At 46.3% G+C, this 27216-nt stretch overlaps 1 protein-coding gene across 1 annotated transcript in view; it reads right to left on the minus strand.

Moving 5' to 3' along the window:
* Positions 1-27216, minus strand: part of CUL3 (cullin 3) — a 1420631-nt gene that overhangs the window by 774436 nt on the left and 618979 nt on the right. The window contains exon 9 of the mRNA XM_069618172.1: positions 10428-10598. Coding sequence (XP_069474273.1) covers positions 10428-10598 — 171 coding nt within the window. The remainder of the gene's footprint in view (positions 1-10427; positions 10599-27216) is intronic.

Here is a 27216-nt window from a genome sequence, read left to right on the forward strand (position 1 = left end):
TGCCTGTGCCAAGCACCCCGGCAACCGGGATACCACGTTTTTCCACTACCTCGAATAAAAGGGTAGTACCTTTTTACCGGAGAACTCCGCGGCTGGTTTCTTCCCTGGCAGTGCAACAACCTTCAGCTTTCCTCCACGTCGAGATCTTCTCTTCCTCTGGACGACGCCGCGACTTGCACCCACTGCCAGGAACAACTGCCCCCGCTCGAGGATTCTCTCCACTTTCAAGGTAATGTGTCCCGCCTGGCCTCCCTCTCAACGGTCTGTGTGGGGTGTCTCTTAAATCCTCATCTTACCACTTGGGTTGGCCCTAGGCTGGCTAACTGAACTTTTCTGAGCTGAACTGGTTCCTTTTTAAACTCTGTGCAAGAATTTCCAAGCCTTTTTAAACTGTGTGATCTTGGGCGCATTGGTGTTCTACTCTCTCCAAGAGGGAGCCTGGCCTCAGAACTTTTTGCTCACAAGTAGACTTTGACTTTCCTGCCTTGCTGAGTGCTTCTAAAGTATTGTGTTGTGTGCTGTTCCTAATTTCTGCCCTTTCCCTCCCTTTTTCTTAAACTTATTGGAGTTCCATCTTTAGTTAAGCGCTCACCTCTGTCTGGAAATAAGTGGTGTTAACTAAGACTTGTCTAATAAGGGATGTGTATATATATTAATAGTGACTTTTTGAACTTGCTTATAATAATACTGCTAGAGTGTTTAAGTGGGTCTTTAAATACATAATTATATACTTGATACCAAAGCTCTGGTCAGTTTTTGCTTGTGCTACTGTATTTTGGTACCTATCTTGTATACTCTATATACTGTCTAACTCTTCTTGAGAGAAGTCTGGCTGCTCAGCCACAGCTACCAGGTAAATCTGGGTGGTACAGACTGCTACCAATTGGGTTTACTGCCAACACCTGTAGTCTTAAGCCTTTTGCAGTGGTCCCTAAGGGAACTGCACAGGTTTCTGCCTAACACCCATGGATACTACGGAGAGGATCCAGGGGTCCAGGAAAATCTGGCACTGGAAATGTGCATGGGAAGCAAGCCTGCCCTCCCACCCCCACTGGAGACACGTGGACCCGAAGGGGCATGTCATGCCTTCTTTCCCTCTGAGGCTGTAGCGGAGGAGGGGGGCTGGAAAAAGCCATTACTCCCCCTCCCCCCACCCCGCTCTTTTTGTTGCTCGTGCCGGTTCTGAGACGGCGAGCGGTCCAGCTGCCTGGATCTACGTTCCTGGAAGCCCCGGAACCCTCTGTACGTACGACCCCTGTTGGAGCGTTGCTGAGATCGGGTGTATGACTTGGGCGTGGTCTTTGTAAGGATGGATAAAGACTTAGCCGTTTGTGAGGTGTTCTTTTTGTCCAGCTCTTCAATCGTGGAGGAGTCGAACAGGTAGGACCCCCTCGAATGGTAGATCTAGGATATGTTTCTGGATGTCCGGGTGGAATTTTGTTGCCCGGAGCCAGGCTGTCCTTCTCATGTCCATGGCAATGCAGATGGCACGGCCAGAGGTGTCGATATGGGCCACTGTGGATTCTATGAGGTCATGTGGGACCAGCTTGGCCTCAGCTAGCCCCACCTTAAAGCAGGATTGGCTCTAGGTGGGGAGTTCCGGGAGGAAGTCTGCAATTTCCTGCCATAATCTTAGGTTGGCGGCTGCCAGCATGGCCAGGGAGACTACATCGGTCTGCATAGGAATCCCTGATTTGGCGTTGTGTGAGGACTTCAGCCAAAACCCCCTCTGCCGGCTGCTCGACCTCAGGTTGGGGTAGGCCCAGGTACTCCGCCAGCACAGCAAGACGTTTGTGGCAGGCCCTGGCCGAGGATGGCATGTCTGCATCCTCCTCCTCGTCCATATCCTGCGGATCTGGAGGATCCTGTGGAGGATGAGGAGGAGTAGTAGATGGCGCTGGAGGCTGGGGTACAGGGACCGCAGCCAGAGGCTGAGGAGGCGGCGGAGGTTGCAGAGTTGGCTGTGGAGCCGGAGGAGGTGGCTGCACCTGGGCCAGGGGGCACGATGGAGGTGTCTGTGGGTGCCGCTAGCATGGCAAGAATTACTTCCCTGATGGAGTCTGAGGATAACGCCCATCTGCGGTGACTTCACGAGGCCGGGGAACCTCTCGAAACAAAACCTCTTCACCGACTGAATCTGTGGCCCGGCCTACTCCAGGACTCTTGTGTGTGTATCACAAGGCCTACCTGCTCCTCTGGCCTAGGCCCGGTAGGTGTGACACCCTCGACCTGCAGGATGGTAGAGCTGCGTTTAGGCGCCCCCTCGGACGCATTTCTGGTGAGAGGGCGTAGACCTTCGACCATGGTGCTGGTACAAGGGCGCAGCCCCTTGGGTGAAGAACCAGTAAAAGAACCTTCCTGTCCCTCAACACGGTCACTAGGAGGATCCGAGGATCCCTGGGTCCGGAGGCCGCGCAGCAGCCTCGGTGTAAGCGTTGGTAGAAGGACCGGAGCAGTCCCTCCCGCACGGGGTGCAATGGAGAATATCGGCCCTAGCTTGGGCCTGGTTCGATGCTTCACGAAGGTCTTGAGATCCTCTGGAGGCGACTTCTGGAAGAGCTCCCTTCACCTGGCTAGTCTGTTCTTCAGCACTTTCGAGGACAGCAAGTTACATGCTGAACAAGATTGCCAACCGGGGTCTGGGCCAAGGCAACGCAGGCAGAGGGCGTGGGATCTGAAGTTGGAAAGAGCGCGTTGCAGGATGGACACCTGCTGAACACTGTAGAAGTCGACATGCGCCGGGGAGGAGGGAGACGCCTGAGGACCGAGTACCTGAATGATAAAAAGACAAAAAAAGAAGACAGAAGAAGTATCCGCGTGTGGAATTAAATGGCCGAAGCCAAACCCAGGAGCGCTGGTAAATTCGGCACATTCCCGTCAACGCGGAAAAGGGGACTGAAGTGTGGCGCCGGAGGTTGGTGTCAGGGCAGCACCCCTGTGCGCCTCTAAATTCAAAGGGGAAGAAGTTCTTTCTGGTGAAAAAGGTTCTGTTTCCCGTCCCTTGGAAAAGACGCCCATACAGTATGGAGGAAAGGGTACGGGACGTAAGAGTAATCAATATTATGTTTTGATATTCAAATGCTTATTACAACACCTGACAATCAACAATTTCAGTTATAAACTCATGAGGTTCTGAGTCATTAGCAAACTTTCCACTGTGGATAATCAAACAGTAGTATTAATAAACCCTTTTGAAACAACGATTAAAGGATCTACATTGTTTTTCATATGAGAGACGTGGTCAAGCAAAATGCTTTATATAGATTATCCTGTCCCTTTTAGGTTTTTTTGTGCATCAGCCCATAATATTCAGACTTAAATCGAATGATGCCTATAATAAGAAATGTCAAGATAGTGTGGTAATTTTCAATAAGGGATGAATTAAAAACCTCAGGTTTTCTAAAGTTCATTCCCATTCTATAGGTAAGAATATGTAAAGGAACTCTAATAAGTTTACAGTCTGTAATTTAGGTGCATACTCAAATTTAACAAATAGTTCTTATCCTCAAAGTTAGGGCCTCTGATCCATTGTTAAATGGCTTGTTGTCTGGAGTAAATTCTCAAATGAATCTAAATGTCCTCGGGATTCATGATGTCTGGCGTAAGTTCCCAATATCTAGATAAGAGTATGAAGGAACTCTAATAAGTAGCCATTTGTGATTTATTACATACATGCTATTGTGTAATGTATAGATCTTACCATCATAAGTTGGGGCCTCTGGCACATTGTTACATGGCCTGCTGAAGGGTAGACAGCATGTGCTTACAAACAAGCGCAATGTGCATCTGCAAAGATAAATGTTTAAAAGTCTATACTGAGGAAAAGAGCAGCCTGCTCCTGTTCTTAGCAAAAAACAGCTTTTCCAATTTAGAAATGTCAAGCTTGAAAAATACTATTTATTATATTTAACAATGGATCAGAGGCCCTAACTTTGAGGGTGAGAACTATTTGTTACATTAGAGTACGTACCTAAATTACAGACAGTAATCTTATTAGAGTTCCTTTACATATGGTTATCTAGAGATTGGGAATTAACTCTAGAAAACCTGAATCCTGAGGGTATTTAGATTCATCCCTCAATTAAAAATTAACTCCAGACAACCTCTGTCATGTGGACTATGATTAAGGTCAGTATCCAGCAACCACTAACTTGACATTTCTTATTGTAGGCCTCATTCGATTTAAGTCTGAATATTATGGGCTGATAATAAAAAACATACAAATAAGGGACAGGATAATCTACATAAAGCATTTTGATTGACCACGTCTCATTATGAAAAAGAATGTAGATCCGGTGGTCCCAGTTTCAAAAAGGTTTATTAATACTATTGTACGATTATCCACAGTGAAAACTTTGCTAATAACTCAGGGCCTCATGGGTTTATAACTGAAATTATTGATTACTGTTGGGTTTTGTAATAAGCATTTGAATATCAAAACATAATATTGATATATATCTTTTTGAATGTTTTTTGTCGAACACTTTTGAGAAAATGATACGCCCCTGATGAAGTTTCTCGAACCGGGTTGGGCCATATGAACATTAAACATTTTTGGTTGGAACTACTGATCGAATTGTGATTTATATCTACTGTATGAAAAGTTTATTAATCAAATGATGAAAAATTACCATTAATAAGACATCGTGTCTTATGTACAAGGGACTAATTGTTTTCTTAACAGTTAGGCTTATTTTTGAGCTATCAATAGTGTGCAGGGGATGGGAGTTCCCTAACTGGGAACTCTTTTCCCTAATTCTTTCATTGGCAACCCATATGCCAGGGTTGATTTTCTTCTCTGCACCTGAAGCTTTAAAATTTCTTGGTCTAAGAGATCTAAGTAAAACTAAAATCTACATGAGATACAGGAGTGCTGGGTGTTAAAACTTTGGAGTAGTAGAAGTCTTGCCAGAGGCCTTGAGGCAAGCGCTGGTAACGCAGTGGCTAATAGGAGCAGCCCTAGTGGCGGTGGGGTGGGGCTCCCGCTGCGGGAAACCCCCAGAAGGGTATCACCTGGGTGGGGTACCAAAGTAAATATAGAGTTGTACTCATCCTCTTGGACTTGACGTAGGAGTTGGTGATCCAGAGCATTTGTCTGAAAGATGTCCTCCCACTGTGTCAGTCAACTCCCAAGGGACTTAAAAGCAAGCATAGCAGTGTGCACAGGTATCCCAACAATAAAGCAGGCACAAACGCTCAAAGTGTGTCGGTCCGCCAGCGAAAACGCCTCTGATATGTTGCACACTGAAAACCCTGCTTTACCCAGCATACAAGAGAAGGAAGCAGAGGAAGCAGCAACAAAACAAACCGATTGAAGTTACAGTAGGGAACTGGTTAAAGAAAAAAAAAAACTACAATAGGGCTGCGTCAGACCTATCAGATGCAGAGAAACAGACTGAGTGGAAGGAGCGGGAAAGGCAGGGTTAAGGGTGTGGTCGCACTACGTGCACATGGCCCACCTCTGAGCCTTTCAATATTCTTAAAAGGGAAGCATGCATGGGCTTGCTACGGAACCGACTCCGCTCCAAGGGTACTTCCATAAGTATGGAGGAATGGGAACAGGAGAGTATGTGAGGTTTACCTGGCAGACTATACATATTCCATATTAATAATTTTCTTGTCTTGCTGATTTTCTCAAAATTACATAGACCATATAATTCAGCCACTAAGTGAGAGCAGGGCGGACTACTTACTGTGCAAGTCAATTTTGGGTTGACTAAATTGATGCCCCATTTGGATGCCCGATTTGACCTTTCAAAGCTCAAACAGAATAAATTGCATAATAACACCAAATGTCTTCAATTAACCAGAATTCTCTAATACAAAAAGGTCTGTATCCAGCTAAGCTAAATGATGTTCAATATCTGCAGCATTCCAGGGAGCAACCATAAAAACAGACTTTGGAACAAGTAAACTTTTCTAGAATAGGGGGCTGCAATACAGAAGCGAGCTAAGAAATCCTTCAAATGTTCTTTGTGTTGACCCACGTCTTTCCCTGTCACTTTTCGTTTTATATGGGCTAGAATCACTAAGGGAACTCCACCAGTGGTGGAGGTTATCGAGGTACTGAAGTTGGTCTAACCGGTTTTGATGGTTGTAGAATATTTTAATCTCTTAAACTTACTTCTGGGACGTTACGTCCATGGCCCAAGTGATATCAATTACAAACAGTTCAAAATGAACCACGTAAAACATAAACCTACAGGCAAATAATTAATGGCATCATACACGTAACCATTGAAGAGCTTGAGTCAGTTTTACTTTGTATTGTTTTGAAGGAGCCTCATTCAATAAATTGGAGAATTTTAGTTGAAATACAGAGATTGCGCCACAGTTGCGTTATCAACAACATAGGCCATATAAGTAATAACATGGCCATTGGTGCATGAACCTAGCCGGGCTTGTGCTAATTCAAGTGACAAACAGAAAAAGGAAAGCAAATTACAGAGCTTTGTGAAGGAAGATTCCATGGCGTGTTTTGCGGGGGTGGGTTTGGATATTGTCTGCGCAAGATAAACCCTAAGAAGCACAAGCTGTTTCTGTACCAAGAGAGCTCAACTGTTCGTATGAAGAGAGCACAAGGGCAAATGTATCTAAGGGTTCCACAGGCAGCGAGAGGTTGTTGCCAAATGGAATTCTATTTGAAAGTCAGGATAATGTAATATAAGGAGATAGAAAGTTAGCAAAAAGCAGCATGCAGAATGGGAAGAGGTGGTATTGAATTAAAATTGTTTGAGTAAAGGCAAGAATAATGTACAGATGGGTGGAGGTAAAAGTAAGGGGTTCAAATACAAGGGAGAGAGAAAGTGAGAGAAGGAACAAATGGGGGAGAAGGTGGTTTGGTCCCTCAAACTACTGTTGCCTGAAACTCAGAGGCCGACTCTATGGGATTAGATGTTGGTGACTGTATAGAAATAAGCAATAAAAATGGTCTGAGGCCTATCCTCGGGAGATTGGTTATTGAAAGAAACCAGTGACTGAGGTCAGGAAAAATCTGTACCAGGCGAGTCCAAGGACAGAGTAAAGGTAGCGCACAGAAACATTTAGAATGGTTGTTATATGAGAGCAATTAAATTGCCATGCATAGCTGATTGACAAAACACCAAATGTGACATAAAACAGGATTTCATGGACCATCTGGTACCGATGGTTGAAGATTAGTCTTTTCCAAATTTAATTGGAAGGTATTCTTCAAATTGAGATGTTTTAATATACAACAAACTATCCGATAATAGGTGGCATTCTCAGCGAAGAGAATAAGGACAGAGCATTTAAAGCAGAATGTGTTTTTCATGTTTACTAACTTGGTACATTAACTCATGAGTGAAGCGAAATGTTCACATTGGAATTTCAATGCTGTTAATACTTGTATGCAGTATATGTAGATCAAAATACCAGCTTCATATATGTTTGTTTTAGGTGTGTGATACACTGAATAAACCATATTATCCCATAACTGATTAATATTGGTGAGGTGTCAAAATTATTACAAAGATGTGTAATGGCAAGAATGGGAGAGAGCAAATTGTGTTATTCGGGGACTAAAATAGTACAGTACATAATTCCAAAAATACAGTTCACTGGTTGGTCCATGAACACTTCCAAAGGCTCAGCAGGTACCAATCCTCAAGCATGGGTTCAGACTGGTTTTTCTCAGTGGTCTAGGCGTTGAAGCACTAAAGTCATCCATCTTGAGATGAGGACAGAGGAGCAGGGCTTCATCGGGACAACGAAGTCTATGCTGGTCAGCTGCAGGGGTCATTGTCAGAGGACTGCTAGTCTTCATAGAAGTCGTGGTCCAACAAGTCCTTTTATTTAACATTTCGCCTGGGAGAAAGCCCAGGCACATCAATAGTAAGGATCTGCAGCAAACAGCTAGAAGTTGTCCATTTAATTGCTATGGTGATTTCCACCATCCATATTCCTGTGGCCGTTGGGGTCCCCTTTGCCGCAATCAGCATCTGCAGTAAAATCCCACTGTTAACATCAACACTAGATGCGTTTCAGGCATTCGCCGACTTGAAGTTTGAGGTCATCAGGGAGTACCCCCGTGAATGACTTGGGATTCTCCAAATGTTTAGTAGGCACAGGGAGAGCCTTAACTTTGCAATTTCGTGGATACGTAAAGTGCAATTAGAGCTTGCATTATGAATGCAAAGATTTTGGACCTATTGCAGGCATTCATTTGAGCATGGCAGCATGAGTATGGTGTAACATCATTGACTAGACATTAAGCCCCGAGGAGGACCTTTGGTCTAAACACGCGTCGGCTTGTGCGTTACATGTATTTTGCTATTCGGACATTAAACTACAGTTCTTATACTGTGTATCATGAAACTTCGATGTAGTATTTTGGTGAATTTCGATCCACAAATAGGCTAATTAGTTGTGGGTCTCAAATTTGATTTGGAGGTTTACAGTGCATGGAAACAGCTGTTTCCTTAGGTGTTATTTTGTTTGGGCTTGGGCCAGCTGCACAGATCTATGCTAGCATCCTCCTACGACAAGCATGTTCACCCACAAGAGCAGTCGTTTTGGGGAGAAAAAAAAACCCTTTGCTGCCAAGACAAACATTGTCATCCCTTGGAGGATTATGGAACTGCTGCTGAGAGTGCTGCAATGCATATACAAGTTGCGATATCAGGACAAAAGACCATTTCACATACAACACAGAATGCATACAAAGATTATTTCTCTTTTTCACTGCCCACAATAAAGATCAGAGCTGCACGATCCACATGATGGACCCGACATTGTCTAAATCTTTCAAATGAGGTGTATAGAGAGCGGCCTTATGATTAACAGGAAAACCAAAGCCATGGTCTTCTGCCACCGCAATTGCAAATAGATGCCAAGAACAAGTGTACAACTAGGGGGACAAGCTATTGAGCATGTCGAGACTTGACAACTTGGGGATTCGCTTCTCATCGAAGGGCACTTCGCTTCCCCAGATGGAGAAGACAGCAATTTAATTAGAAAGATCTGTTAACGCGGTCCTTAAATTGGCTAGATCTTTGGGTGGGGGAGCATTGTCCCCCTGCTAGAACTATACAATATGCAAGCCAAGGTTCCAGCGATTTACAGCACTAAAATCTGGGGTTACACAAATGGTAATAGTTACAGGTATCCAGGAACACATTCATGAAAACCCTATGGCTGCCGAATAGCACTTCCAGTATAGCCCTTCATATAGAATTAGCACAGCTTCTTATAGGCGATACATTGGCAAGCAGACGCATATATTATTGGAAACGTCTCTGGTTTATGCCCGGACTATCCAAATATAGGGAAACTAACTGATGGCCGCAAACTGACAGGTGGGAGCAACATACAGTGGTGCACTCATGTCAGGAACGAACTGAGTGCCCTCAATCGGAACCACCTTTAACCGAATCCTCACATGATAAATCGCCCGACAAAAATCTTTGATCCAGCAAGGTTATGATGCAAGGGCCCAGCTAGCCACCTCTAATCACTTAATGTCCATGACCCAAGCATGTGAATATCAGAGTTGCAAACCAGTGCTAGGGAAGGAAGATGACCTGGATAAAATAAATGTACCCCTGACGAGAAGTCTATGTAAAGAATTGCCTGGGCATATTGACCCAAGTCATTGTTTTCACGGCGGGCAGTAGTACAAGCCAACTGGTCAGCCTTTATATCAGACAGAGAATCAGTTCAGCACTTTGTTTCTTTGCCCTCTTTACGTAGCAATTAGGAAAAGGTATCTTAGGCTAATCTTGCTGAAGTAGAACATCTAACATCTCCATGAGGCCTTACTTTTGTCCAAGAGTACATCCGATGACCACGTGGTTTTAGCATTTTTATGTTACATTGGGAGGGCATAACAACTCAGCTGTAAGGGCCAGTAGTATTAAACAAGGGCCAGATTGTATATCGGATTGCACATTGTACTTTGTTTTTATGCAGTCTGAGACTACAATTTTCTGCACAAATGAGCTTCATATCTGGTGAATTTTTATATGTTTTTAGCACTATTATGGCAATATCATGTATTCATCATTCAACGTTAATTGTGTTTTGTATTGCTTTTATGGACAATGCCAAAATCAAGTTTTATTGATCGTCTAAATCTTCACTTCGAGGAGGTCAAGGATATGGACTCCTTTCAGGAGTGGGAGCAAAGTTTACAGTGACATTCAAAACAATATTGCCCGTTAACTGGATCATTTGTTCGTTTTCTCATCTTTGGGAGGGTAGGGATGTCATGAACATGAGGACTACTGTACCATTTGTCAAAGATTCCATCTATGTGATTGGCCTAATGTTACAAAGAAATGAGGATTGAGGGGTAACTGCTACATCCCCACTGTGTTCCATCGTAAATGTAACAAAACGTATACCATAAGCATCTTTGAATAATTCTAAAGAAAACGCATATCCAAAAGTCAATTCATGCATTTTACCTTTAATTTAGAAATCATATTTTTTTCAGAGTCATCAGAAACACTTTTGTTCGTAAGTAGTCTCCTGGCCAAGTGTTGCTTGTAATAGCGTTCAAATACATCTTTTTCTTGCATGAACCGAAAGAGGACCATTGCCTTGTCCAATATAGATTCAACTTCTTGTTCTGTCAGCTATAAAAATAAAATACAGAGAAATCCAATTGGATAGTTAGAAGAAAATATTATGGTGTCAAGCTTTAAAACATATACAAAGTAAACCTTGCTTAATGCGAACTAGAAGCAAACATGTGTTGATATCTAAAATTACATTAATCTTTTATACTTTTACTTACCTTTGAGAAAGTAAAACACCATTGATTATTTCAATTAACAGTAGCTTCTCCATTAGCGAATTGATCTACCGAGTAATCTAATATCCCAAACACACAGGATTGCAGTAAGACGATCTAGTGTAGGAATAAAATGAAATCCTAAAAACCACAATTCCATGTTTATCAAAAAGCACTATTTGCCACAGTACACCAGTAGGAGCCTGTTCTTAGAGCCAAAAAGAAGAAATGCAACATAGCAAAAACAAGATCTAAAACTAAATTAAACATAGCAGTGATGAGGCCAAGTGGAAACACAAGCCAGTGAGTGCCTCCCCCTGCCCCTCTCCTTCTGGCTTCACTGTTCTTCCAGTGCCTGCTTCCTTCCACATGTGTTTAATTCCAGCCCGCTCCGTTAATTTATTTCCCGCCTGCTACCTTCCAGTCTCATGTAGTTCTTTAATTCCTTGTTAATCGCCCTTACATCCCCTTTTCACACATCCCTTCCCTCCTTCCGCCCGCCCAGAGCGGAGCGGAGCGGATAGGCCCACACAGACCCATGTGGCCAGAAAACCTCACTTCAGGAACTTCCCTAGAGCTAAAAGTCACGGCAAAGGGCAGCTCCCTAGGAAAGTTACCATTTCGTTGGTCTGTGAGCGGCCAAGCCACAAACCTGTCTACAGAAACCTGCTGGTAAGAGACGACTGCTTTGTTTCCTAGTGTAGTATTAATGACACAGCTGAAGTAAGAGCCTTGAAATGTAGTGTAAGATTAGTGTGAGAATCAATTAAACTGCGCTGAGGCCATGTGTTCTTTTTTAGAATTTAATATTCAAGTGTCATTAGTTTTCCAGTGCTCCCAAAATCATTGAGTGTCGTGACTAAGCCAACACCTGCTTCGACCAGGTGGTCTTTTTCAAGGCTTAACATTAGTAAATGCCTAGTTCATTGTAAATTACAAGCAGTAGTGATTGTATCAAGGAACAGCATATCAATCAAATTTAAAAGGAAAGTCATTCGTGTAAAGCTCAAAATATAAAGGGGGAAGGAAGGTAAGAAAAATGGAGAAAAACAAAATAGTGGAGTAAGAAAGATTGCATGGGTATACAGAATTGTTAAAACTTGTCCCAATTGTGTAATTGGTGAAGAACACAAACTGGCGCTGAAAAACCAGTGCCCTTCTGGCTAAATCATAACATACGTGCCTATCTGATTTATGGTGACATTCTGGGTCGGTCATGGTGTGTTAGACAAATGATAATTAGGTCTCCATTAAAATTGCCCATTGGTTTGGGGCGCTGTTGAGCGCCGGACAAGATGGCCGCCTGAAAGCTACACTCCGTGGCAGGCAGGTCGCATGATCCTTTTTTTGCACTTTCCTGCACTGGCACTCAGCCCTGGAGGGCACGACTTGGTCTCTGGGTATCCGGGCACCATCTGACCCGAATCCCAACGAAAAACGGCGCTGGGGACCCCGAGATCTGGACATCTCCGTGCCCTTCCCCCATCTGCGGAGCGGCTTCGCGCCAATATCCGGCCCCGGTTGTGGGACGCACCGGGCCTCTCTGCGCACCGGAGCCTGCCAACCACTTCAGTGAAGACCCGTGGGGCGCTCCGGGGTCCAGCCCCCTCCACCCACTCCTGCCGGGACCCATCGCGTGAGGACGCCCCCTCCGGAGCCTTGACCCTGTGCTTGCCCTGGGACTGCTCCTCGCCGCCGTTGGGGGGGGGGGTTGCGGCTGCTGTCACTGCACGATCTGGCGCTGCCTCGGAAGGCACCCTCAGCGCCGTTGCAGCCTGGCCCCTCCTGGACCGTGGTCGTGCTCGCCAGAGGGGCCGACTATTGGAGGCCCTCCCCCCTCAAGGAGACTCCGGAGACGGGGTGGAGCTGCGGCGCACCCTCGGACACCGGGTGCCGCGCTCCCCCGCCGACACATACCGCAAGACCCTAGTGACAATAAGGTACGTGGAGGGTGGGTGCTGCTTCACTCCCCCCCTGCATCGCTCCGTGACCTGAGTATTGGCGGTGCTCGACTCTGGGGCACGTAATAGACACTGGTTCCTCCGTGAGCTTGGCACGCTCAAACTCTGCCCTGGCTTCACTTCGCCCAAGCGTCCCCCTGCATCGCGGACTTGCCCGCATCCGTTTGCTCTACCTGGGGTGCTCTGGGCCGCGCTAGCCACCCACATCTCTACTCTGGGGGGACTCCTGGCCAGGGGACTCCTGGCTCCTGATCAAGTTGCAGTGGTCTCGCGGTCACCGTCCAACACATGACCTGCTGACTGTCTGGTGCCTGCCACAACCTACATTGCTGCTCTCTGAGCTGCAGCCTGTCTACCCCATCGGCAGAGTACAGGGCTGGGAGGTGCTCCTTCCCACCCCTTCCTACAGGCTTACTTGGACAACCAAATCTGGACCCCTGCTCTCATAGCAGCCATTGGGCATCGCCGCCCCCAGCCCCTTGGTCACCTACACTCGAGGTCCTCGGACTGCGCCCTCCACATCACCTGGGGCAAGCTGAGCCCCCCACACACTGCACCGGTAGTCGCAAGCCTCATATATACGGGTCCACAGACGCTGGCCCCCCTGGACAACTACCTGCTCCACATCCCACCTCGCATACCGTCCTACGCGTTGCATGGTCGGAGCTCCCCCCACCTTTCTTCTTGAGCTGCTGGGACCCCTCTCACCCCACCTGAATTCCAACATCGTCAAGATGACCAAGGGGGCCGCGATGAAACAAAGCTCCATCAATATGTTTGCGAAGACACCGGTGAGATCGCCAGAGGAGACCACCGAGCAGGCTCCTACTGCATAATCATCCGCCACAGCTCCAGAGTCCCAAAATATGATGGATTTTATCCGCGAGGGCTTCACCGCACTCCACTCAAAATTAGACGACATGAACAGCACTATATCCTCTATTCAGGCCCACATTGAGAGGACAGATAGCCGGGTGGCGGAGGTCGAGACACGGGTGGGCTCAGCTGAGGATGCACTGGGTGCCCTGCGTTTGCGTTCTGAGGTCGTCGCTCTCTCCAACCGAGTCCTTGATGTGGAAAAGAAGAACGAGGACTTGGAATCCCGATCAAGACGCAACAACCCCTGCATTATCGGTGTTCCCGAGAATGAGGTTGATGAATCAATGGAGGATTTTGTTGAACACGCATTACTGACGCTCCTCGACTCACCCAAGCTCTCCCCACAATTCACTATAGAGCGTGCACACCGAGCCCTGACGGCTAAACCCAAGCCCGGTGCTCCTCCCCGGCCCATCATAGCCCGTGTGCTGAATTTTCGAGACCGCGATGCCCTCCTCAGGGCCGCGAGACTCAAGGGTGAGCTCCTACTGGGCGGCGCAAGGATTCATCTTTACCCAGACTTTTCAATGGCTGTCCAGCGTGAACGCAAGACTTTCCTAGCGGTAAAGCGTAGGCTGCGGGACCATTCAATTAAATATGCCATGCTCTATCCTGCCAAACTTCGCATAGAGCATGCCAACCAGGTGTTCTTCACGATCCCGGAGGAGGCCTCCAAGTTCATGGACGAACATTTCCCGGGTTGATTCCCCCCCACCCCCCCTCTGATCAAGGTTCTACAGTTATCCTACAGTCCAGTTGGGGAGGGCCCAAGCCCGGCCACCTTCCTACTTTGGGCCCATACTGGTTTTCTATTCTGTAACCTGCTTAGTTTGTTTCATCTTTACAAATATGTGCCACGTCAACATGTGCAAAAACTCTGTCCAAGTTATGTGCAAATTCCCACTGTTGGCACCTTTTGTTTTACTTGGATCTGCCGTAGCCCGGAGAGACGCGGCCAGTCCGGCCTACAGGCCCCCCAGGCGCTGATGCCTCTGGTTTGGTTTTGGTTGAGGGGGTTTGGGATTGCCATCCCTCTGTTTGGGGGGGGGGGGGGTGGCGGTGGGACATGTTGGGGGTTATGTTACTAAAAGCTTGGCGTTGGCAGCGAAGGCGGGGCGATACTCAGTGACTGGTGCCGCAGGGCTGCTAAACTGGCCGATTGGTTATTGACATTTTCTCTGATACAAACGCCATTGCATCAATGATGGGGAGTGATCTGACCTTCATGAGCTGGAACGTACGGGGGTTGGGCAATTATAAAAAGATGAGGCAGCTCCAGCTGCAGGCTGAGCGTCATGGGTCCAAGATTCTCTTTTTACAGGAGACACATGCCCGCACGGAACAGTGTATGAGATTTGCCAAAACATGGGGTCCCCATAGATTCTTCACCGATTTCTCTACCCAAAGCCGCGGGGTCAGGACTCATCCATAAGAGTCTCAAGTTAACTCTCATCTCTTCACAAATAGACCCTCAAGGCAGATATGTACTGCTTCATGCCACACTTCAAAACAAGGAGGTAGTCCTGCTGAACATTTATGGTCCTAATATAGATGACCCGGATTTCTACGTACAGGTCACGTCCCTCCTCGATGACTTCCCCCTTGTCCCCATCCTTTGGGGGGGCGATTTCAACACAATCTTTGATGTAGCCCTTGACAGATCTGGGTCCAGGCCCCGTCAACTTACCAGGGCAGCCTATGCTGCACTATCATCCCTACCACGTCTCGCCATGGTTGATGCATGGAGGCTCTTCCACCCGGATTCTCGAGCTTATTCTTTCTACTCCTCAGTGCACGATTCCTATTCCCATATAGATAGATAGATGGGTGGGTGATCTCCAACGAGTTGGTTAAGAATGTTATACAGCTAATGATCCTCCCTAGTACCCTGTCTGACCACTCTCCTGTAACCGTTACTATAGGTTGGGGCCCGGATCTTGGTCGTACTCGACATTGGAGATTGAAGCCCCTCTCCCTTCTGGACCCGGAGTTCGGCTCCGAGCTCGAGGTGTCTATTGAGGAGTTCTTCGAGACAAACACAGGCTCTGTAGCATCGCAGGCCACTCTATGGGAGTCCTTCAAAGTCTATATTAGATGGATAGCGCTGTCAAAGGAGAATGGTGTCCTCAAGTCAATCCGGAGAGATCTTGCAGAGAGGGAATCCAAATTATCGTTCCTTGAGGCTAAATGGTCACTTCACTCCACCCCGGGGACCCTTGCGGATATCGGGGTGGAGCTGCATACGTTCCGATCCCTTGCGGAGCGCGAACAAACATTTTTAGATAACCCTGGCATGGCGAGGAGATAAGGGAAGGGTGAGCGCCCAGGCCGATTTCTGGCGAGACTTATCCGTCACGAGATGGGGTCCCCACATATCCTTGGGATCGAAAGGCCAGACGGCTCTATGGCTGTTACCTCACAGGACATCAATACGGAATTTTTCACATTTTACGAAACCCTGTACTCCAACTCAGATGAGGCATCAGTGATGGAGATCAATTCCTTTCTTGATACCCTTCCTTTGTCGACTCTCTCTCCGGAGACCGCGCGTTCCCTCGATTCCCCACTTACGCTCGAAGAGCTCTCTGATGCTATGGACTCCTTATCCTCGGGGAGGGCCCCTGGCTCAGATGGTATCCCAATTGAATTTTATAAGCGCTATAAACCACTACTACTACTCCCTCACTTGATGGCTCTCTGGGAGGAATCGGAGGCCGGTGTATTTCCCCCTTCACTCCGGGAAGCCACAATAACAGTACTGCTTAAATCTGGTAAATCTCCCTCGCAATGCGGTTCGTACCGCCCGCTCTCACTTATAAATTGTGATGTCAAAATATACGCCAAGGCACTGGCGCTCCGGCTGGCTCCCTTTTTACCATCTATCATCCACCCAGATCAGGGGGGCTTCATCCCAGGTCCCTCTACCTCTATGAACCTAGGGCGTCTCTTTTATAATTAATAGAATAAACCCCGAGACACATGCGGTGGCTGCCACGCTTGATATGCAAAAAGCGTTCGATTCGGTCTCATGGAGGCATTTTGGCGGGTTCTTGAGAGCTGTAAATTTGGTCCTTCCTTTCTCTCCTGGGTTAGATCCCTTTACTCGGATCCTGTGGCTAGGGTCCGCACCGACGACCGTTGCTCCCCTCTTTGAGATCGCCAGGGGGACGAGACAGGGATGCCCCTTCTCTCCCCTGATCTTTGCTATAGCAATAGAGCCCTCGCCGATATGCTCCGCCAATCCCATGCACATAGAGGGCTCCGCACTGCGGGCCAGGCGGACTTTGTGTCCCTATATGCAGATGACGCACTGTTATTCATACGCTCCCCCTCCATCAATTTATCCCCAATACTGAAGGATGTCATCCATTTTGGCCGTATCTCGGGCCTCAAGGTGAACTGCTCGAAATCCACTCTCCCACCCCCCCCCCCCCAACACCCAGGGGTTCACATGGGCTCAGTCTACGATTACCTACCTGGGGATAGAGGTAACACGTCATCAAGTGCTGACCTTCAAGGAGAACTACCAGAAGTATCTTACACACCTGTCGTCTAGCCTGGGACAAACTCCCGATATCCCTCGCAGGCAGAATAGGTCTACTGAAAATGGTGGTGTTGCCCCAACTACTTTACAGGTTCACCAACATCCCCTTGTGGCCAGGGGGGGCTTCTTCCGTGAGCTGACCCACACAGTCAATTCCTTTCAATGGCACTCGGGTGCGGTCCGTCTTAAACTTGATACCTTGTCTACCCCTATGACTTACGGGGGCTTTGGCGCCCCTGATTTCCTCAAATACTGGTTGGTATCCCAAATCCAATATGCATCCTACTGGTTTAACACAACGGACCCCCCCCACATGTTAGACTCGAGAAACTGGCGGTCAGCGACCTTGACATACGCTCCCTGGTGATACAACCTGCCCCCCTGGCGCTGGACTCCCAGAGCCCGTTCGCCTGTACATCCTTGGCGAAAACATGGAGGCTGACAGGCTGACCGGTACTGCTTACGCCTTCCATGGCAACCTCCCTCTCTGGAACTTTCTTCCGGGGGTCCCACGGGTGCCACCATCCATGGTTCGATGCTGGGCTGAAGCAGGATACAAGCTACTACGTGACGTGTTTGATCAGGGTATAATTGTTGAATGGCCTCACCTCCCATTGTCCTTAAGGAGAGGCCAGTGTGCATGGCTTCAATATTTGTCCCTTCGTAGAACCCTTGAACGTAACTACCAGATGTTCCCGGCATTACCACCAGACGACCCTGCCATCGAGGAACTGACCTCCCCCTCGCCCACTAGAGGTAAAATATCTAGACCATACACTATGCTGCAGTCCAGATCTATTCTGAAATTCGCTAAGCTGAAGCGGGCATGGGAGGCTGACCTCGGTGTTGAGATGTCGGATGAACGCTGGGCACATGTGTGAACGCATACACCGGGTGTCTTTCAACTCCCATTTCAAACTGATTCAGTTTTAAGTACTGCATAGATTCCACTACACCCCGAACAGATTGCACCGCATGTCCAGTGATCACCCCTCTAGCTGCCCTATATGCGGTCAGGATACTGCCGATTACATTCACATGATTTGGTCCTGTCCCCGTCGTTCACAGTTCTGGGATGCAGTGTGCTCAACAGTATCTGCCATGCTCGACCACCCCATCAATCCCTCCCCAGTGGGATGCCTCTTCCATGACCTCCCAGGCCTTTCCCGGAACTCCAAAAAACTAGCTGGCCTCTGCATGCTTCTCGCATTACGATCCATACTACTTTGCTGGCTCCGCCCCACACCTCCCATCCATGCCCAATGGCTAAGAGCGGTCACGTGGGCCTCGGACTCTGAGGAAGCTTGGTTTCACCTACAGCCCACCAACTCTAGGCCTAGGAATATCTGGCTCAGATTCCGATCTTATATGTCTGACCTGAATACGACACCGGATGCATCTTCCCCAGCTGCTTCCCCCTGCCAGCTCGGGTCCCCACCCTTATCATAGCTCTCTTATATCTTGCCCATGTTAAAAAAATACCCAATGGTCATGATTATATGTGAAGCAACCTTTGTATGCCTATATTGTGTACATCTGTATTCATATTGTACTTGCCTGGCGTTGTTCGCCTGTTTTATGCTGCCACGCTGAATAAATAAAAGTTTTTAAAAAAAAATATTGCCCATTGGTTCAAAGATGTTCCTAGCTTGTGGTCTGACCTATTGTGTCTAAAAGGTAGCTAATTATTAGTGTGCCTGTAAATTAAGTGCATCGTTTGCTCTCTACTAAAAATGGTGTTCTAATTCGGTAGTGGTAGACAGGAGATCGCTAAAAACTAATATACTAGCAAAAAGTACCAGTTCTCTGAACGGATTCGGTGGACAGGCAGGACACATCAATTGTTGCAAATCAATGATCCTGTAGGTAGCTGTTCTGATTCACTTATTGCTCGATGTGCTTTGCACTCAGAGTTAAACTGCACTGAGAATAGGTATGTGTGGCTGGTCAACATACCCCGGAGCAGACGTTCGGGGGAGGCGAGAGTTGGTGTGCTGCTGCATACTGGGACCTACTGTGCTCTCACTGCCTGTTGCCTCACCCTGGCGTGGTGCAGTTTGATGCTGTGCAAATTTCCCAGAAACCATGTATTCTAGGGTTGAGCTATGGTCCTTCTACAACCACATTGATGTTTTGCTGATTTCAGGCAACCGTAACACGTGTGAAGGTGCTGAAATCTGGGAAAAGGGGTGGGGTGTCCACATGTAATGTAGCCAGTAATGTCCAGAGGGTCCCAACAGGTAACTATTAAAAATTTGGTGCAGATTGGGGAACCAGTGTGGAATTGTATAAGGAACAACGCTTCGCCAAGCCACAAACCCACACATTTGCACTTTGATTTTAAAAAAATAATAATCCTTTGCATGCCTCCCTAAAATCGGTGAGGCTAGGATAGTGCATAGTGGATTAATACGCTCACCCAATTGGTATCTTGTTTAAAGTTTCAGGTATGTTGGAGCTGTCCTAAATTAGCTCTGTTTGGACATTAGTTGGCAGCACCATGTGTTTAGTGCTGTAAGGGAATGACAGGTGTCTGGTGAGACACTGCATTTAATAGAGACCGCAGTGGGTGTTTAGTTGAGAGGTAACTCACCTAAGTAATCATTCTGCAGAATAACATTTTAAATAGTTTTCAGGATGCATTAATTTTCTAATGATTGAAGCATTTTTTCTTATCTGTAAAAACGAGGGTTAAAAAAATGTGCGGTTTGAAATGGTGAAACAAGTCAGTTAAGGAATTAAGCGGTCATGGACTAAATTATGTCTGCGCTTACCTCTTAATTGAAAAATCAGGGTGCCACGTTAGGGAGATTTATAATGTTATGTTTCATCCCCTCTCCTAGTGAGACCCCAGCACTTTTTGCTCGACTTCTGGATCTTTTTCTGAAATCCTGAATGAATGGAGCCTTTACCCACCCATTCATTCTTATGGGCTCTGTCTTTTGGAGCTTGTTCATTGTATTTGTACCTGCCCTATGGAGTCTATTTTCCTCTGTAACTCTTCAAGGCATCTGTATTTTACTATTGCAGCACACAGCTCCTTATGGGCAGTGTTGCTGGGGACCCATAGGGCCCCCTTTGAGATTCTTTCCTCTATCCTAGATTAACTACAGTTCTTAAGGATGTAACAAGTTAGTTACCCATGGTAACGTTGTTTCGATTGGATGTTCCTCCCACCTATTCCTCATTTTAAGATAAATATCTTTCCAGCTTCAGCTGCTCTGAATTTGTTTTCTACAGGGGTGCTGTGTGCTGTCTCGTTGAGTCGATGTCCTTCGAAGGCCTCCATTTGACTGTCAACGTCATTAGTATAAATAGCGCACATTGGCTTCAGTTCTTTTTTCGCCACCTGTGGAGGAATTACCAGGTGTACCATGGACCATAGGCTCCAAGAAAGCGCAAAGTGTAAAGACACGTAAATTCTACAGTGGGGTAGGCTGGGAGGGGCGATGAGGAATACGTGGGAAGAACATACAAACAAAAGAGCTTTACCATGGGTCAGTAACTTGTTCTCCGAATGGATGGTGTCCTCCCATGTATTCCTCATCTTATGATAGACTCCCAAAGCAGTAATTTGGCGGTGGCAGTATGAATTTTATTTCGTCCTTAACTGTTATCATGGACTGAATGAAGGACCACTTTCCCAAATTGTCATCCTTGATTGGAAGATGCAAGTATTAATGGTTTACGAAAGTGTGAACAAATGACCAAGGGGCTGCTGCACATATGTCTTTTACTGGAACACCACACGGAAGAGCAACTGAGGTTGCCATGACCCTTGTGGAATGTGCTCAAGCCTTCCGTTGAGTCTTTGCCCGCTAACCTGTAACATTCCCCAATAGCCAGAATGATCCATCTGGATAGGGTCTGTTTTGTCACAGCTAAACCCAATTTAGGACCGGTGTAGCCAATGAATAATTCACTGGTCATTTTGAAAATGTTTTGACATTTTTGATACATAAAAGCCGAGAGCCCTTTTTGGGTCCAGTTTATGTAATCTTTGTTCCTCCTTCCCAGGATGAGGTGGTGGTAGAAAGTTGTCAAAATTATCTTTTGCGACAAGTGGAAGTTGGAGACTACCTCTGATAGAAAAGAAGGTTTCACCCTGAGAAGAACCTGGTCTTCATCGAAAACAGTTCTGAGGGTTTGCAGGAAAGTGCATGCAACTCGCTTACCCTGCCGGCTGACATTATTGCTATTAGCAAAACAGTTTTCAGTCTTAACGGGCATGAGTATATTGACTCAAAAGGAATGCATGTTAGACCTTTTAACAGGTTAAGATCCCATTTAGGGACTTGGAATGGAATTGGTGGAAATACATTAGTAAGGCCCTTTAGGAATTAAACAGAGGGAATCTAAATCATGAATCCTGCTGTGAAGAGCATTTGAAAATAGACAGCGCTGCCAGGTAGCCTTTAATTGTTCCAATCTGGAGCCTCAGATTCGCCAAATGTAACAAAAAAGAAAGCACCTTAGGTGTATCACAAAGAAAAGGGTCTAGATTCTTGTACTTGCACAAACTGCTGAACTTATTCCAACGGCAGCGGTACAAAGATTGTGTCGCTGGCCTTCTGGCCAAAAGCAAGATCTCCATTACGTCATCTGGGAGGTCCTAATCCTTGTATCTCAATCTCTCAGAAACCATGCGTGAAGGTTGAGAGTCTTGACCTCTGGATGGAGAACCCGACCCTCCTCTCGCGAGAAAAGATACTCTTTGTGGAAGACGCACTGGAGGGTAGATGGACATGTCAGAAGGTCTGGGTACCACGTCCTCCTGGCCAATCCAGAGCAATTAGGATAATGGATTTCCCGAACTTTCTCAACCTACTGATCACATGAGGAATAACAAGCATTGGAGGAAACCGGTACAGGAGTGGCAACTCCCAGTCCACTACGAACGCGTCCCCTAGAGCGCCTCTTGGGGGAAATTCCCTGGAGCAGTACAGTTTGCACTTCTTGTTGACACTGGCCGCGAACAGATCCAAAGGGCAAAGATCTCTTGAAGGACTTCCTGAGCTAGTTGCCACTCGTGGGAGACTGTGCTCTGCCTGCTCAGAGTGTCCGCCATCGTGTTCTCTTCTCCAGCTAGGTGAACTGCTGATAGTTGAATTGCTCATAGGGAGATTCCTTCTTGAATTTCCCAGAATAGATGCATTGCCTCTACAGAGTGGTGGTGAACATCTGCAGAATGTTTTGAGCCCTGACCTCAGGTGGCAAGGCTTTTCCTGAGGAAGCATCCAGGACTGCTCCATTGAACTGGAGTCTTGCTGAGATGTTCCCGTGCTGGTTTAGGTGAACGTGCACTGATCAGCCAATTGTCCAGGTAGGGGTAAGAGGTGAATCCCCACCCCAGCCCCACCCACCCACCTCTCCTGAGACTCGCTGCCACCCCCAGCATCAACTTGGTGAAAACCCTCAGGCAGTCAGCTCAAATGGCAGAACTCGAAATTGATTATGGGAGCCGCCAACCGTAATCTTCATGTACCTTTGCGCTTGTGATCAATGGGCACATGAAAGTAAGCATCCTGAAGGTCCAATGATGCCATTCCAATCCTTGAGTTGGAGGGCCTGAAGAATCTGAGAAAGGTTAACCATCTTTAACCTGTCCTTCTTGAGGAGCTTGTTCAAGTTTCTTAAGTCCAAGATGGGTCTCAATCCTCAGTCCTTTTGGGGAATTACAAAGTACAGGGAGTACCAACCCTTGTACCCTCCACCACAGGTACCAGTTCTATAGCACCTTTCTCTAGCAGGGTCAAAATGTCCTGCTCAAGGAAAGGGTCTGGAATTTTGAAAGAGCTGTTCCCCGGTGGATGATCCTGGGGTCTTTTTAGAAAGGGAAGGCAGTAACCCTGGGCTACCATTCTCAGTGCCCAAGCATCTAAAGTAATGCCCTGCCATTATTTCAGATGCTGAGACAGTGCCTCAAACAGGGGTCTTGTGTTTTTAGGCCTCAGTGGTTTTGAGGCGGCTGAAGCATTGACGGAGGGTAAAACTGCAGCTACTTGGGCTCACTTCGCACCTCTCCCTCCTTCCACCATGAGCGAATCTTCTCTGACCTCTATATCTGGCCCGTCCTCTTCCAACCAAGTAGAATCGAAAGGACTTACCCCGCCAAGATTATGAACCGGGGTAGGAGTGTTGAGGCGGTCTAATAGCGACACTAAGATATAGCCGCCGCTTTTGAGGACTGCAGTTTTTCAAAACTTTCATCAGCCCTGCTGCCAAACAGCCTCGGGCAGTCAAAGGGCATATTGAGTAATCTAGACTGCACATCTGGTGCAAATCTGGACTTCCTCAACCACATAAATCTGCAGCACGGTGCTAGTTGCCATGGACCTGTTAATGCTATCAGCAGTATCCAGACATGATGGAAGGCATTCACACATTGCATCCTTACCATCTACAATGATAGTCTTTCTTCTCCTTCTGGGATGTGGTCAGCCGCCATAGCTACGCAGTCCCACAGGGTAAAAGTGTATTTTGACAAGGCACAAGTTGTGTTTGCTAAATTCTAAAGCCATTCTCCCAGCAGTAAATATTTTTCTAGCCCAGGCATCTACTCGCTTGTCATACCTATCGAGAGGCATAGAAGGATATGCTGATTGTTTAATAGACATAGCAGCCTGAACCACCAAACTCTCTGGTGTTGGGTGCTTTGTTAAATATTCTGTGTAACTGCTGGATGGCCTATATTTCTTTTTGGCAAAGTTCTTGTTTACTACAGCTACAGTTTCAGGCGTTTCCCAATTACATGAGACCCTTTTTTGTAGGGCAATATGAAAAAGGGAAAATTGATCTCTCTGGGGACCCTGACCTAGTATATCGGTTAGGTCATACTGCTCTAAAGAAGGTGCAGTATAAACAAAGAGGGGCTCCAAATGGCCCGGGAACAAAATGGAGCAAGCACCTAATATAAAACAAAAAGATGTTCCTGTATGGCTATAATTCTAACACAATTTGAAAAACTAACAGTACCTATTCAACTGATAGTTCATAGAGACCCAATCATGAAATTTAAGGAGGATATACTTCTATCACCAGTCATACTGAGCCTTTACGGCGCCATTAGTTAGCGGCACCAAACATGGGAAATTTAAGGAGGTATATGTAACCAAGAAGTTGAGAAAAATTTTATTAGACAAAAACATATAAAAAGAAAAAGCATATATTCAGGAATCTTCAAATACATAGAAAAAAAATACATCCTAGATTTACAACACTTCAAATATTTACAAAGAATACATCCTAAGTAACCAGAAATTGAAAAAGAATTGGAGAAAAGATTAAGTACAAAAATTAAGACAGGTGAAACAAACAAATTAACAGAAAAACTTGGTCTGATAGAAATCTTTATCTAACCCAATTACACACAATTCTTATTTTAATGCACGTTTAGTAGTTAACACAAAACTGAAGAAAGAGGAAGGGTTTAACTGCCTAACCCTTAATAAATCAAAAATATGATTCTCACATTTAGTTGTGACAAAGGTAACCGTCTGATATAGGCCCTTTTTTGAGGGAAAGTAAGAAATCAGGGGGATAAGTAGCAACAGACAAGTCCTGTGCAAAAAGCCGAACTTTAAGAAAAAAAACACAGCAAGTCCTAAAGCCACCTCAGGTTCAAAGTGGTATGTGAAATTATTTTTAATTAAGTCCGAAGGGATTGTACAGCAGGCTGAAGTGATATCATACGCCTTCCGTTGGTGAGCGTGACAACCACGCCCTGCGAACACAGGGGCATATACGCCTGTGTTTAGGGCGTGGTGAGATTGGCGTTTCGGTGGAGTGTAGAGAGGTCAAGACCACCTTCAGGAGATTCAAACCTAAATTCAGCCCGTACAGAAATAGTCAAATGACATACCATCATATTGTGATTGTAATATTCTCCGATTTAAACATTAAGTAAGCGGCATACAGCATAAAACAGGGAATGATACATGCCACCGAGTAGCCAACCCTAGACAGTTTGGCAGGCGTGCCCCACACAGAGGCCCCCCAGTAACCACAACCAGAAGTGATGAAAGCACCAAGTCGCCAAGGTCAAAGGACCCATGACAGAAGTACCACATCCAGAAATAGAACTGCAAAAAGAAATCAGTGTATAGACACATTTAAAAGGGTGCAGTGAGCTCTGATAATGCAGTATGTTGTGAAGAAAAGTGAAATAGCAGGAAAGAATTGCCTATCAAGTGACAAACAAATCACCAAGTTGAATATATTGGGTCCATACCTAATGGTTCCCAAAGGAAGCCTCCTAGTGGAGAATCCTAGACAGAAAACGTCTCATATGATTCAATCAGAGGCAGGAATGACCTACAGGACATCGAATCGTATCTATAATAAAATATAGATACCATTAATACGTGATCCACAGATCCAGTTAGCAAGTGTTGGCTCACAGGGAGTACACGAAAACACACAAATAAATTAGCAAACCTGCAAGCGTTCGCAAAATCGTGTGCAGGGTATGCCAAAATGATCCGGCATCAGTCAGGGCAGGGAGTGAAGCTGTCTCAGCAAGCCATCATGGTACAATAACATCCAGGAATGCCGTCTACGCTTGCTGTGTTGATCATTTCTAAGGAGGCATACGAGCTCAGTTATAGTAATGTGCCGGTAAGGTACGGCAAACCTTGAAATGAAGATCGAATGCTCAACAGCGCTTACCTGTGGAACGTCTTAGTCAGAAAAGATGTGCGTAGAATGGAGTGCGTTACCTCGTAGAAAGCCCAAAGGGAGGAGTACGCGTTTGCATTTCCGGGGGGTGTGACTATGTCCTCACTGGGCGGCATAGAAAGAGGACTACAGTGATTTTGCTGTCTGTAGTAATTCAGTGCACACGGAAGGCAACCCGGGTGCACAGATCGAACATAAAGTAAAGCAACAAAGTCTCCTCTCAGAAATGAATGGGAGATGAACAAATGCGGCATCACGTAATGAGTGATATTACTGTAAACAGACAGTAAAAATATAAACATACAGCAGTGGTGCTAGAGCGCATGAGGGGGGAAAAAATACATAATGGATGACAACTGGAGCCATTGGGACAAGATGACTAGCACTACATTTGGAATGTTTCATTTAAGCGATGCACTAGTGATATTAATAAAAACCATTAATAAAAAATGTCAAAAGGCAGCAGTGGTGCTCTAGTGCATGGGAAAGGTACTAGACAACCAAGGCCAATGTGGCAGGAAAATTAGCCCCATACTGGCTCTGTTTCATTTAGGCAATGCTGAAGTGTGTCCAGTAGAAAAATCCAGCGTGACTGTCAGCTAGTGCTTGATGTGGGTTTGAGGCATTCTTGACCACATCACCCACCAGCGTAAATTTTCTGTGGAATGGCCAAATTCCATAATGTGGCTCACCAAGGGTGCATTAATGGCTTTGGTACGGATCCGGGAACGGTGTTCCGTAATGCGTGTGTGAACCGGTCGTGTTGTTTTGCCAATGTACTTCAGCCCACATGGACACTCGATAGAATAGACCACCCAAGGTGTCTTACAATTAGAGTGGTGTCGTAATTCCCAAGTTTTGCCGTGCAGGGGGAAAGTTTTTATTTTGACCGTAAATTTGCAGATTGAACATGTCCCACAAGGGAAATGACCCGTCAATGGGCGTAGGTCCCAGCTTGATGTCATCGATCTTAGAGATTTGTTTGGAGTTGAAGCATGGACCAGTTGGTCCTTTAGGTTTTTCTGCCTTTTCATAGCAAATATTGGCACTGGTTCTGCTGGTAAGCAGAGTTGTGCAACGGACCAATGTTTTTCGATGGCTTTTTTGATTCAAAACGTATGTGGGCTATAGGTAAGGACACAGACTAATTTCTCATGAGGGGACAGCTTTTTTGGCTGTAGTAGAATGTCTTGGGGCGTGAATCTGGCCTGTTTGAGTGAGTTATTGACCAATTTCTTGGGGTAACCCCGCTGGTGGAATTTACTTGAAAGAAGCCATGCATGGTGGTCATAGTCCCAAATGGAAGTACAGTTCCTCCTGAGTCTTAAGAATTGGGAGTATGGCAAATTCTCTTTTTGTGTCCGTGGATGATAACTTTTGAAATGCAATAGTGTATTGCG

Source organism: Ambystoma mexicanum, chromosome 10 (assembly GCF_040938575.1).
Source record: "Ambystoma mexicanum isolate Mex_15411 chromosome 10, UKY_AmexF1_1, whole genome shotgun sequence".
In the NCBI taxonomy this organism is placed as follows: Eukaryota; Metazoa; Chordata; class Amphibia; order Caudata; family Ambystomatidae; genus Ambystoma; species Ambystoma mexicanum.